This window comes from Anoplopoma fimbria, chromosome 20 (assembly GCF_027596085.1).
Source record: "Anoplopoma fimbria isolate UVic2021 breed Golden Eagle Sablefish chromosome 20, Afim_UVic_2022, whole genome shotgun sequence".
Taxonomy (NCBI): domain Eukaryota; kingdom Metazoa; phylum Chordata; class Actinopteri; order Perciformes; family Anoplopomatidae; genus Anoplopoma; species Anoplopoma fimbria.
Window position 1 is genome coordinate 26,228,148 of NC_072468.1, and position 13,204 is coordinate 26,241,351.

The window sequence follows — 13,204 nt, forward strand, 5'->3', positions numbered from 1 at the left end:
AACATCTGACGAGGCGTCTGCAAGAAAATATAGCTTCATTTTAAGTGTTTTTAAAAAAGAAAGGTTAGAAAACACTGCTCAAAATGTTTAAAGGAGCAGTTTTTTTCTTCTGCATCTAAAGTGAAATAATCTATTGAAGATTATTTCTGACATGCAACAAAGTCTCCTGGCTGGAGAATTGAACCGTGGACGTTGCGGTTATGCGGTATGTGTTTCATTTACTTTTGCAAACACAAACTGATCAAACACAGATCTTGTGGCTCCCATGATATATCGATGCCATGTGTACTTACAATCCATAGCCTCACTGAAATACTTCATAATACTTCACCCAATTTGTATATCAAACACTCACCCTGTGTTACCTTGAATTATTGGAGAAAAAAAGCGAGAAAAGTCTTGAAGTATAGAAGTAAAATGGGGGTTAAACAACAGCAAAACTATATCAAAACATCAGTTTTAAACTAATATGTGAGTTTAATGATGAATGAGAGTTTGATTACAATGCATGAGCTGCGTGAGAGTTTGTAATTAAATGTTTTCATGTAGTTTTTCTGTTATTAAAGCAGCCACCAATTATTTAAATTCATCAAGACTTCCTCTGGTTTATCATTCACTATGGAGGCATAAGAGAAAAACTACATTTTCTTCAAGAATTCAATGTAACATGGGGCGAGAAACTAATAAACAAACTGTCATCTTGTCTGTGAACTTTAAGGACAAAATAAGAAATATACCCAATTCTCACAATGAAAAACATTCTCAACCATTTTTAATACATGTGCACGCTTTTAATACACTTCACATTTGTACAAACATATTTCACATAAACTAAAAGAAATCAAAAACAGGAGAACTAAAGAACAGAACACAACAAAGTCCATAAACAACAGGAGTGTTTTCAGAGGGAAAACCAGAGAGGAACATGAGACCTTTGTCATTTATCACGTAGAAGAACTCACAGTAAAATGGTACTTTGTGTTAAGAAGTGTAATTCTTAAAACTGTTATGGCTCAGAGGACTGTGTGGTAGATCTGTGACTGTTTACAGGCGTCTCATATCTCACAATCATCAGTTCTGTTTGCTCATGAAGCGAAGATATTGGAGAACCACGGCTGTGTTATATAACAACACCAACACCAACAGTTACATCCTGTATGGTAGAAGATCATTTAGGATTTTAACAATAGGAAACTGAATATTTAACGTGTGATTGAAGGGTTTCATTCCAAAATGCTTCATGTTTAATGTTCATAGTACTGTCACATAATCACGTGACATAATCACATAATACTTAGAGAAAACACTTTTTACACAACAACATTTACTGAAGCAAATTACATTTATGACAATTCCCCAACAGCAGATGCCAATTGAGCATAATTTGGTGAATCAATAAGTTATTATTGTAGTTAAAATTAAATGTTTTGTTTTTAACCTGCTCCTTTTTCTCATATCTGAATACTTGCTGGCTTTGTTCGTTTTCAATGACAGTAGCTGAATATTTTGGGAATTGTTTTTGACTATTTTCTGACCTTTTTAAAAAAAAAAAAACAACTAATAATTCTATTAAGAAAATAATCAGCAGATTGATTAATAATGGAAATAAATACATTATGTACACGTTCAAGAACAAAGTGTTAATAAGAGGTCTAATAAAATAAGGTAAAATAAATGAAAGCACCTGTTGTAATAATAATAATGATAATAATACTAATAATAATAATCATAATAATAGCTACTCCTTAGTGGATCAGGACTCTAACGACAGATACGTTTGTTGGAATAAAAAGGAAGAAACATCCCTTTACATTTAATGTTTTTGTAATAAGAAAAACTTTTTCACCAGAATGTTGTATTTGTCAGGATGAGAAAACATAAACTACAAAAAATATCGTTGAAATCTAAACTTTGCATTTTGTAATGAAACTCTTCAGTGGTGTTTTTGACTGTGTGTCGTTGTGTTGCATTAATAATGAAATACTGTACAACCAGCACCAAATGACATTCACTAACACCAGCGACTGCAGAAGACTGACTTCACTTCTCGTAAGTACAACAACATGATAAAGCTACATGAATACATTTACACACCGACGTGACTGAACGCTCCGGCTCTCTGCTCGGGATGAAGGGCAGCTCAACTCTTTGGCATTTTTCAGAAAATGACACATTCACCTTTTATTTCCCAACTGAGCTGCTGTAAGGCATGAAATGGTCCTATAATATCTGTCATATATGAACATGTGTGATCAAAAAATAAGATGTTCTCTGTTCGGTTGAAGAATGACACGACTGATAAAACAAACATGAAACACATAGTGGTTATTCTAAAAAATATAACAGGAGAATAAAGCTCCTTTTTCCAGACTTAAAAATATAATTGAAGGTTATTTTTATTAATTGATATGTGAAATTTCATGATGGCAGACTTTCAACTTTGATTAACTTTGTCTGATTAATGACTGTTGGGGCTTAAATATCATCAGTATTTCTCTGTAACTGGTTCTACTGTGAGTCAGTGGTATTTACTGTGACGTTTAAAAGGAGGATAATGGAGGAATTAATGTAGTGTTCACTAAGGTCACGCACAACTTTGCAGCTCGACTGTGATTCTCTTGTGATTGTTTTTGATTCTCAGAAACAGAATGTGTGTTTGACTCTATTCATCTCTCATCAAACACCTGGAGCCAGATGTTTCTCTCAGGAGTTGGTGGAGATCAAACTCACATTCAACTGTTTGCTAACACGTGTTTCGCCACAACATCATTATCTGATTCCTATCAGGTCTGTGTTTCTGTGGTCTTTTCTGCCCCCTAGTGGTTTAAAAAGAGAATCGCAAAATGTAGATTTAAACACCTGCAACTTTGCTCCAAATTGTAGATATTTTGGCCGTAGATGCCAGAAATATAATTCAAATTTTCTCAATGAAATGTCTTAACTGATTTAGGTCTGTAGTGTGATAACTTTTAAAAGCAAGGCATTTATTTAATTTATTGCAGCCCCAAAGCAAATGCTTTTGTCGACCCCTGGTTTAAAAGACAAAATTCTTGTCAGCAAATCCCGTGACAGTACCTTTATTCATTTCTAATAAATAAAGGTGAGATTCATAATTGAAATAAACAGCAAACAGTTAAAAACAATGAAAGGCTGCACAGGTCATCTTCAATTCTTCAACTTTTGTATTCATAGTGAAACGATTAAAACAAAAAACGATGTGACGAAGCTTTCTGCAACCAGACAAGGTAGGTGATGGAGGTGATGGAGGTGAAGACAATCTCTTCTTTCTCTTAGCGTTAAAGACCAAACCAAACAAAAACAGATGAAACAAGTCGATAAAATGAACTACTCTAAAGTACAAAAAAATAAGTATGTGCACTCTAATATATATAATCTTCCCAAACATCTCTTCCTTTTTTCTAAAGTCTCGCTATACAAAAACAAAATATACATCTAATAAAAAAATATACACTCTTAAAGTTCCAGGCTGGCCAGCTTTAAGGAGATACTAAAAAATAATCAAATCAAAAGTACAGTAAAAACGAGATATACAGCCGGGGTCAGCGATCACAGCGGAGGAGGAGGAGGAGGGGAGGAGGAGGAGGAGGAGGAGGGGAGGAGGAGGAGGAGGAGGGGAGGGGGGAGGAAGAGGAGGAGGCGGGGGAGAGAGACTGACCAGCAGAGTTTAGTCGTCGTCGCTGTCGCTGCCCGACTCGCTGAGCTGAAGGTCGTTTCCTGCGAAGACAGTTCAGGTTAGAACATCGTTTCCTGATATCGATATTCAAATACCGACTCAGAGAACTAATAATGAGGTTGAATCTCAATGTTCATCTCCAGCCTGAGCACCGAGGAGTTAAAAAAAAAAATCGCAAGGGTGAATAGGGTATTAATTTAAATGTATAGATGTCACCATGAAGCATCCTCAGTTAATGACTTACATTAGTCTGAAATATTATGTTTAAATATGCAAATGAGGCGTTATCTTCTTAAATATGTGCTAATTTAAATACATTTCAAGAACATTGGATAAGTCAGGTTCAAAATTCTTGTTTCATTTTGTTGACATATTAGAGTAAAATGTTTTCACAGAGGGAATTTATGATTTATCATCTCTTTGTAACGCTCCATAAATCACAAAATACTGTCAACAACCATTCAAAAAAATCACTTTCTCCATGTTTTTAGTACATTTAGTATAATATTGTATAAATCAGACTATGAATGATATATGAACAAACCCCTCTGTAGAAACCTTCAGAATATAGAGAGGAATGAAGCTGTAAAGTTTGGTGTATGTAAGAGCTACTGAAGTGGAGATTTATGGATCAGAGTCTGAGAAAAAACTCATTTTAAAGATATGTTTAGTTAAATGACATACATGTTGAAGACACTACAGGTGAATAGGGTAAAAAAAATAACTAATAGATATCAACATGAAACTTCACCAGGTGATTACTGACATTAAGATGATTATTTTTTGTATTACAAGTTTTCTGAAATGTTATGTTTAAATATACAAATGAGGCATTATCTAATGGTAACTTTTGGTGAATTTAGGAGAAATCTACAGACACAAACAGACAAAGTAGTCATATAAAAACATAAAAGTGTATTTTGGATGTTTGAAAGAATAAATGTTATAATAGAAGTAAAATGGCCTGAGTATGAAAAATGCTTGCAATGTGTTTTCCTGTAGTGTCTCACCTTAATGTATAAAGTAAAGCATAACTTGTAGATACTCACGGAGCGTGTTCATGAGCTGGTTGTTTCCCGGCTGCCGCTCGGCTCCTCCGTTGAACGCCGGTTGCCGGTTGGGTGATGCCTGGCTCAGCGGTCGGGGGGCGTCGTGCTCGCCGTCGCTGCTGCTGTCGTCTCCGCTCCCCGAGGCGCTGCCCGACTCCGAGGAGCTGCTGGAGCCGCTGCTGCTCATCTGCTCGATCACCTCCACCTCCGCCCGCAGCTCTGCAGACAGCAGGGGTCCCGTTAACACGCCTTGTTTTTAATGCTCCATCCTGTCATTCCTCTGCTGTTTATCCATATATTTATAATAATACTTTAAAATGTCTTCACAGGAGATATTTTTTTAACAATACAGCTCACTAATAAACACTTTAAATTCTCCTTGTACCTGCTGATAAATGTTTATGTGGTGTTAATGTTTACATAGTGCTTATAAATGCTAAACACAGGGGTTAAAGTAAAGTATTATCTAATAGACTATGTATTCTTTGTGTTGTGGTTATAAGATAAGATAAGATAAGATAAGATAAGATAAGATAATCCTTTATTAGTCCCGCAGCGGAGAAATTTACAGGATCACAGCAGCAGAGAGGATAGTGCAAACAAGAGACATAGTAAAAAAACAAGATAATAACTAGTATTATAAATAAGTAAATAAGTAATAAAAAACAGCAAAAAATATTAAATAAGTAAAAAAAATTGTAAAAAATCCACATTAACTAAAATATTATATATGGAGACAGAATAGTTATTGTATTGCATATTATGATGCGACCTCCGTACCTCTCTTGATGTCGTCGAGCTGCGGCTCCGGCGATGGATTGTCTTTAGAAGGAGACGGGGAGGTCTTGGCCCCGGCCCGGGTTTGGTGGGGGCCCGGAACTGAGAGCTGGGCGGAGCGGACCGAACCGACTGCTGCTCGATCCGGGCCTGGATCTTACTGCTGCCCTCCGCCCTGAAACACACACACACACACACACACACACACACACACACACACACACACACACACACACACACACACACACACACACACAGACACACACACACACACACACACACACACACACACACACACAAAGGCGATGCAGCTACTGTTAGTCATTTCTCAACTTCAGCAGATTAAGTGTAGGAATATCTTTTGGGGAAGATCCTGAAAACCGAATTTAGGTGAACTTTCCACAGATGGAGCTAAAGAAATCTAACAAAATACACAGAGGATGCTTGTGTTTTTATTTGTTTTTCCCTGAGGGAGACAAAGAAGGTCTCAGCCCTTTGACCTCTCACCTGGTTTTCTTGACTTGGATGCTGCTGCTCAGCTTCTCCAGCACAAACTCCCCGGTGTCGTGGTTAATGATGAGCACGCAGTCCTTCTGGTACGGCCGCTTGTTTCCTTTGAACACCGTCATGGGAGGCGTGGAGCCCTGGAGGAACGACAAGCACATGAATATCTTTAAAATGTCTCTTTAGCAGAGTGATTAATCAGAAGATTCGTCAAACTACAATCTTTTTAATACACAAAATAATTAGAATTGATATAATTATTTTCAAAACATTTCCATTTGCTCAGTGTTAAAGGATTTCTGACAACAAACAGTAGCTTATAATACTCATTGCAGCTAAAGGGTTGGTGAAATAGCTTAGGTGTCTAGTGAATTTGATACCAGGGGAAGAAAAAATAAATAATAAAATGTCCTGCTCTACTTTCCTCACAGAGAGAATGATTAAGAAGAACAACACGAGTCTGACCGGAATGTGAGGTAACGTGATGGTAACTTCATCTCCTTTCCCGACTTGCAGCTCTCCCTCGCAGCTTGTGTCGATAGACGCCGGTTTGAAGTCATCTGAAAACGAAGAACACACACGTGATTCAATTTAAGGACAAAAAATATAGAAGTCCTCCTCACTGCAGCAGTATGACTGGGTCGGGTGTTCGTCAAATGTAGGCGATAAAAAAGAGCTGATAAATAAGAATTGTTTTTTTATTATATACTTATTGTGACTTTTAAGATCTGAAGAGAGAGAGCGATGATTTATGTTTAAGGCTGATAGGCTATTGCCAATTAAAAGTGTAAAATCTGATCATGACTTATCAACCTATATCCTATTTTTTTAACACATGAACACATAACATAAATTGACCAGATATGTATTGTTAGGGACATATTAAACTGTAAAAATAAGCTCTAATGGACAAACTATGCAATAGCATAAGTGTTTTTCTAAATGATCTCAAACATATTGACATTTCTGTAAAGCAATTTCTTGTGAATTTTCATCCACCAACCGGTTATAAGCCAACATTTGCGCTTTACTGCAACGTGACTGTTATTCTGTTTCACTGCACAATATTGATCAGTATATATAGCTTGTGATTACATTATTAAATCACAACCTTATGATTTATTTTCATATGTCATGAGCAAGTCTGATGAAGCATATGCAAAACGCATTGCTTGCTCTTCCACTTACAATGTTTAAATAAAGGTTTTGTGTGCAGCAAGGCATTTTGTGTGAGAATGAAACTAACTCACAAACAACTAAATGCTTACAGCTAATTATTTAATTTTTTTCCTACAGTACCAGTCAAAAGTTTGGACACACCTTCTCATTCAACTACTTTGAAGAATCTAAAATATAAAACATATTCTGGTTTGTTGAGCATTTGTTTGTTTACCACATAATTCCATATGTGTTCCTTCATAGTTTGGATGTCTTCAATATTAATCTACAATGTAGAAAAAAATAAAAATAAAGAAAAAACATTGAATGAGAAGGTGTGTCCAAACTTTTGACTGGTACTGTATAATAAATATAATGTGTATGTATATATATATATATATAAAATATAATAAAATAATATAAATATATATATAATAAATAAAGAAAATACATTGAATGAGAAGGTGTGACCAAACCTTTGACTGGTACTATATATATATATATATATATATATATAAACATATATAATATATATAAATAAAGAAACATTGAATGAGATGTATAAACTAAATGGTACTGTATATATATATATATATATATATATATATATATAAATATAAATAAAAAAAAACATTGAATGAGAAGGTGTGTCCAAACTTTTGACTGGTACTGTATATATGTATATATATATATATATATATATATATATATATATATATAATAAAATAAAGAAAAAACATTGAATGATATAAACTTCTGATGGTACTATATATGTGTATATATATATATATAGAAAAACATTGAATGAGGTGTGTCCAAATAGACTGTATATCAAATGAGTCTGTATTCATGCATCTTCCAATGGAGAAAGATGTGCCCATCACCACAGTACAGTGGCTTTAATGCACATGCAGCAAATGTAAACAAAGACGAATGTGGAAGCACCATAAATGTGTCCTGAATCTGCAGCAGCCCTTTCTTCTCCTTCCTAGTATCAACATGAATGAAACAAACATTGATATCAGACAGTGGTGAACACAATCCATAATTCAACATTTATTCCAACAGATGAGGAGAAGCAGTGTAATGATAATTCTTTATGCAAATGACTTCCTGGGTGATGTCAGAGGAAGCCTGTTGTTTTCTTCTCACACTCACATCTGATTGTGTGAAAGGAAGACTTTGGCCTCTTCTCAAAGCTCTCTCCCAGCTTCAACACATGCTCCTCTTTGTCCAGCAGCGGGTTCGTGCTCCCGTTCATGTCTCCGCTGTGTTGAAAAGAATCAATGAAAAAAATCACATTTATGTATAAATATATATATATATATGTGTATATGTGTATGTATGTGTATGTATGTGTATATATACCCAGAGCAGACCTGTGTCCTGCAGGTTCAGCTGGTTTGGGAACAAGAAGGTGGCTACCTGTTAGCAAAACATCAAAACATCAAAACACCCGACCGTCACATGGCAGAGCCTCTTCCGGGTTTGGTCCGGCTGTCAAATGTCACCGAAACACGTTAATATATATAGACTGTATATATATATATATATATATATATATATATATATATATATATATATATATATATATATATATATATATATATATATATATATATATATATATATAGTCTATATATATATATATATAGACTATATATATATATATATATATATATATAGACTGTATAGACTGTATATATAAATATATATATATAGACTATATATGACTATATATATATATATATATATATATATATATATATATATATATATATATATATAGACTATATATAGACATATATATATATATATATATAAATATATATACTATATATATATATATATATATATATATATATATATATATATAAAGACTATATATAAATATATATATACAGTACCAGTCAAAAGTTTGGACACACCTTCTCATTCAATGGTTTTTCTTTATTTTTATTTTTATTTTTTTCTACATTGTAGATTAATATTGAAGACATCCAAACTATGAAGGAACACATATGGAATTATGTGGTAAACAAACAAATGCTCAACAAACCAGAATATGTTTTATATTTTAGATTTTTCAAAGTAGTTGAATGAGAAGGTGTGTCCAAACTTTTGACTGGTACTGTATATATAAAAAAACATTCATAAATAAATTAAAATTTCAGTAGAAAACGAGCGGAACCACCTTAAAGAAAAGGAACTGATTTTGAAATGCTACACGGACGAATTTAACTGACGGACAAGATGGACGTCTAATGTGGAAGAATGTTTTGGTCCGGCTATCAAATATCACCGAAACACGTTAAGTTAGAGATTTTACATTTTTTCTGGAAAAAAATATATATATATATATATATATAAAAAATCACAAATAAATTAAATGTAAAATAATACAATTGTTTGATATTGTGCGTCGCAGTTGTTTTCAGTAGAAAACGAGCGGAACCAAATGTAAGAAGAGGAACTGATTTTGAAATGCTACACGGACGAATTTAACTGACGGACAAGATGGACCCCAAACGTGGAAAAATGCGACTTTTTTAAAACTAAGTTGATTTTTACTGCATTTCTCATCAAAATAACTGAAATAATATTTTTTTCTAATGAATTACTGATTAAATAGTGACGTCACTGGCAGAAACAGGAAGCCTGGAGACTTTCTTAAAGCATCATGTCTCTGTCAAAAAATGAAAGTTTTGCAGGTGACATTAAAACAGCAACACCTGGAGATGAAGTGTCTGCTTGTGGGCAGACAGAGACCTCCACCTCCAGATGTTTACCCCAGGAGCAGCTGAGTCTCAGAGGGGAGGGGCCTCTGGTGTCAGACTTCAGACTGATGAAGTTGGAGAAAGAAGCTCAGAAAAACTGGGACCTGTTCTACAAAAGAAACACCACGAACTTCTTCAAGGACAGACACTGGACCACCAGAGAGTTTGAAGAGCTGAAGGCCTGCAGAGAGGTGAGGAGGAGAGCACTGACATCACAGCTCAAGAAGAGGAAAATAAGTTTCTCCTCTTTAACCCCACGTGTTAGTATTCTACTGGTGGTACTGATTAATATAACAGTTATTACTTATTGTTTCACATTGTTTCCCTGTCATCTCACCAAACTTCATTTAAAAAAAGCTTTTTCTTTGAGAGACTTTGCTTTCCTGCAAAATCACAAACTTGACAGAACGTTAAATGAGATATTTTAAAATCGTCAGATGTTCCAGATGATTTCGGCATAATCCATCAATCTGCAATGTAGTTATTTATAATTCCAATTTACACCCAATACTGGGAATTTTCTGCAGAAAGGTGTGTATATATATATATACATTTTTTTCCCATAAGAAAGGTGTGTATATATATATATACATTTTTTTTTCCCATAAGAAAGAATAAACCTAAAGTGTCGGTCCTTACTTCTTCATCTGGAGCTGTGCAGGATTCGACATGGATGAAGTTTTTAATATTTGTGGTCGTCTTTGTCCTGCCTGGTTTGCAGTTTGAGTCCCAGAGGCTGGTGCTGCTGGAGGCTGGCTGCGGAGTGGGAAACTGCATCTTCCCTCTGCTGGAGGACGACCTCAACATCTTCGCCTACGCCTGTGACTTCTCACCGCGAGCTGTTGAATTTGTCAAAGTAAGAAATCCATCCATCGAATCTATATCTAATATCTGTGTGGATCATCTTTCTCTATTGTTACTTTTGTAGGTCACCTGAGCTCCAGGCTCTTTTCTAGTGATACACTTCTTTACAATCACGCAGAATGACACACGTACACCTGTAAGCTGAACAAAACTCAGTTGTTCTGCCGTACAATTTGCTGGCTTAATAATGACGCAATACCTTAAAAATAAAACTAATTAAACCACTTCATCCTCCTTCTGTTGACAGCAAAACCCTCTGTACTGCCCTGAGCGCTGCTGTGCCTTCCAGTGTGACTTAACCAAAGATGATCTGAGGGAAAATGTGCCGGAGGACAGCGTGGACGTCGTCACTCTGATCTTTGTCCTGTCGGCCGTCCATCCTGACAAGATGAAGCTGGCTTTGCAGAACATCAGCAGGGTGAGAGATGAGACGGCCACGGGGAGAGAATCTTTTCTTACTAACATTGGGAGTTTTCTTCTCCCTAAAATACGCATTCATATACACTCACAAGCCTAGAAAACACACAATCTAGTGTGTACAAATGAATCGTAAAAAGATCAAAAAAAAAATGCCAGATGTGCTGCATGTGTCTGGTGGTACCTTGTGATCCTGTTTTTCGTAGCCCTAATACAAGATGGTTCAAACAGTGCAATTAAACATACATGTGGCTTTAAGGTGCTGAAGCCCGGGGGCATCGTCCTGTTCAGGGACTACGGCCTGCACGACCACGCCATGCTCCGGTTTAAAGCCGGCAGCAAGCTGGGGGAGAACTTCTACGTGCGCCAGGACGGAACCAGATCCTACTTCTTCTCTAAAGGTCAGAAAACGACTGCCAGAAAATCATTTTTATGCTTGTCAGTGTCATTGAGACGGATAGATAGATAGATAGATAGATAGATAGATAGATAGATAGATAGATAGATAGATAGATAGATAGATAGATAGATAGATAGATAGATATTTTTAACTACTTCACAACGTCATGGATATCTTTATTGTACTTCTTTTGTTCCACGACAAAAGCCCACTTGAAACGTGAGTTTGCAACTAGCAGAAACATACTTTTCCTTGGCTGCCCCGGGGTTGGTGTTGTATGAAAATAGTATAAAGACAGATACCTGCAAGTTCTTAATTTAATTATTAATTCAGTTCAACTGTTTATTATGTGAATTATACAGCTGTTTGTACATGGGTAGGACACAGGGACGATTTCAAACAACAGTCAGTCGTCAAATCTTGTCCGGTGTGAAGACCGAAGGCGCTATGCATATTTCTTGACATCCTTAGAAAACCCCTCAGTCTTCCTTTTGTTTCCTCTTCCTGAAGTCTCACTCCGCTCTTGTCATCTGCTTCCAGAGTTCCTGGCTGAGCTGTTCTCAGACGCCGGCCTCCAGTCTGTTTCTAACGACTACGTCCTCAGAGAGACGGTCAACAAGAAGGAGGGGCTCTGTGTTCCCAGAGTGTTCCTGCAGAGCAAATTCGCCAAACCCGGCCAATCACAGAGCTCCTGATGTCACTAGGTCCGCTGCTGTCACCTCATTGAACTTGTGGACAAACGTGAGATTCAATCTCCTGGTTTACAATGGATTGCAAAAACATTATTATGTACCTTGGTGGCCTAAACATTCCAGTGGTTGTGCCTCCACACTGCTGTTTGTGAATCCTTCAAACCATGAGGTGGTGCAGGAAGATCAATAATGCCTCATCCCACTAATGAACTGATGTCATTTGAAGACAGTGCTTGCACAGAAAGTCTTACATGTGGAAATATGTGGATCTAAGTAAAGGTGAAGCATAGAAGTGCCAACAGGATCATGATTGTTCAGCAAGTCCCTCAGCCGGATAAAGAGTGAATCTCAGTGAACGATATTTAGTGTTTCAGATCAGTTTCACATTTCAACCTTTGATCCGCCTTCAGCATCAAGAGGAGAAATTCTCTGTGAGCCTTCAACCTTTTTTCTTTTATGAGCAAACTGATCTTTTGAATATACTTTTCTCTCCTTGTTCCCCCTGTTTTAAAGTTACAGGGATCATTTTGAATGAGGTGAGTTCGTTTGATTTTTATGTGAATTCGTTTTTAATGTTTTTCAACATCTTTGTCTGTGCATAAAAAAAAAAAAAGTGTTCAACGCAATGGTGTCATTTCACACTTTGGTTCTATTTTAAAATCTTCCTGCTGCAAACCACAGAGGCAGATAATCACACATCTACACGTGACTCTCAAAATAAACCTAGTAGAATTTTAGGTGGTTTCCAATTGTCTTAAAACCATCAGATGGTTGTCAGATCTAACCTCCAACTCTTCCTTGACAAACTTTAAAATAAGTCCAGTTTTTTTTATCAAAAATTGTTTCGCATTTATGTCTTTGTGTTAGTTAAC

General features: G+C 36.0%; 2 protein-coding genes across 2 annotated transcripts; one reads left to right on the top strand and one right to left on the bottom strand.

The window, feature by feature from the left end:
- Positions 1-3,653: 3,653 nt before the first annotated feature.
- eaf1 (ELL associated factor 1) lies at positions 3,654-8,663 on the bottom strand. The gene is given in 8 exon segments (XM_054622116.1): positions 3,654-3,735; positions 4,744-4,962; positions 5,524-5,598; positions 5,601-5,695; positions 6,028-6,164; positions 6,490-6,584; positions 8,341-8,450; positions 8,551-8,663. Coding segments are annotated over 7 exon segments (774 nt in total). The 5' UTR covers positions 8,444-8,450; positions 8,551-8,663; the 3' UTR covers positions 3,654-3,685.
- A 764-nt stretch (positions 8,664-9,427) lies between these two features.
- Positions 9,428-12,939, top strand: mettl6 (methyltransferase 6, methylcytidine). The gene is made up of 6 exons (XM_054622083.1): positions 9,428-9,492; positions 9,611-10,150; positions 10,681-10,815; positions 11,071-11,241; positions 11,500-11,641; positions 12,181-12,939. The coding sequence occupies exons 2-6, from the start codon at positions 9,863-9,865 to the stop codon at positions 12,333-12,335; spliced, it is 891 nt and encodes a 296-aa protein (XP_054478058.1). The 5' UTR covers positions 9,428-9,492; positions 9,611-9,862; the 3' UTR covers positions 12,336-12,939.
- The last annotated feature ends 265 nt before the right edge of the window (positions 12,940-13,204 follow it).

Bases quoted from the DNA above. Each gene is read 5' to 3' on its own strand.
- mettl6 (XM_054622083.1), top strand. From the start codon at position 9,863: ATGTCTCTGTCAAAAAATGAAAGTTTTGCAGGTGACATTAAAACAGCA. The intron at 10,816-11,070 runs GTAAGAAATCCA...TTCTGTTGACAG, and splicing joins GAGCTGTTGAATTTGTCAAA to CAAAACCCTCTGTACTGCCC. The intron at 11,242-11,499 runs GTGAGAGATGAG...TGTGGCTTTAAG, and splicing joins CTTTGCAGAACATCAGCAGG to GTGCTGAAGCCCGGGGGCAT.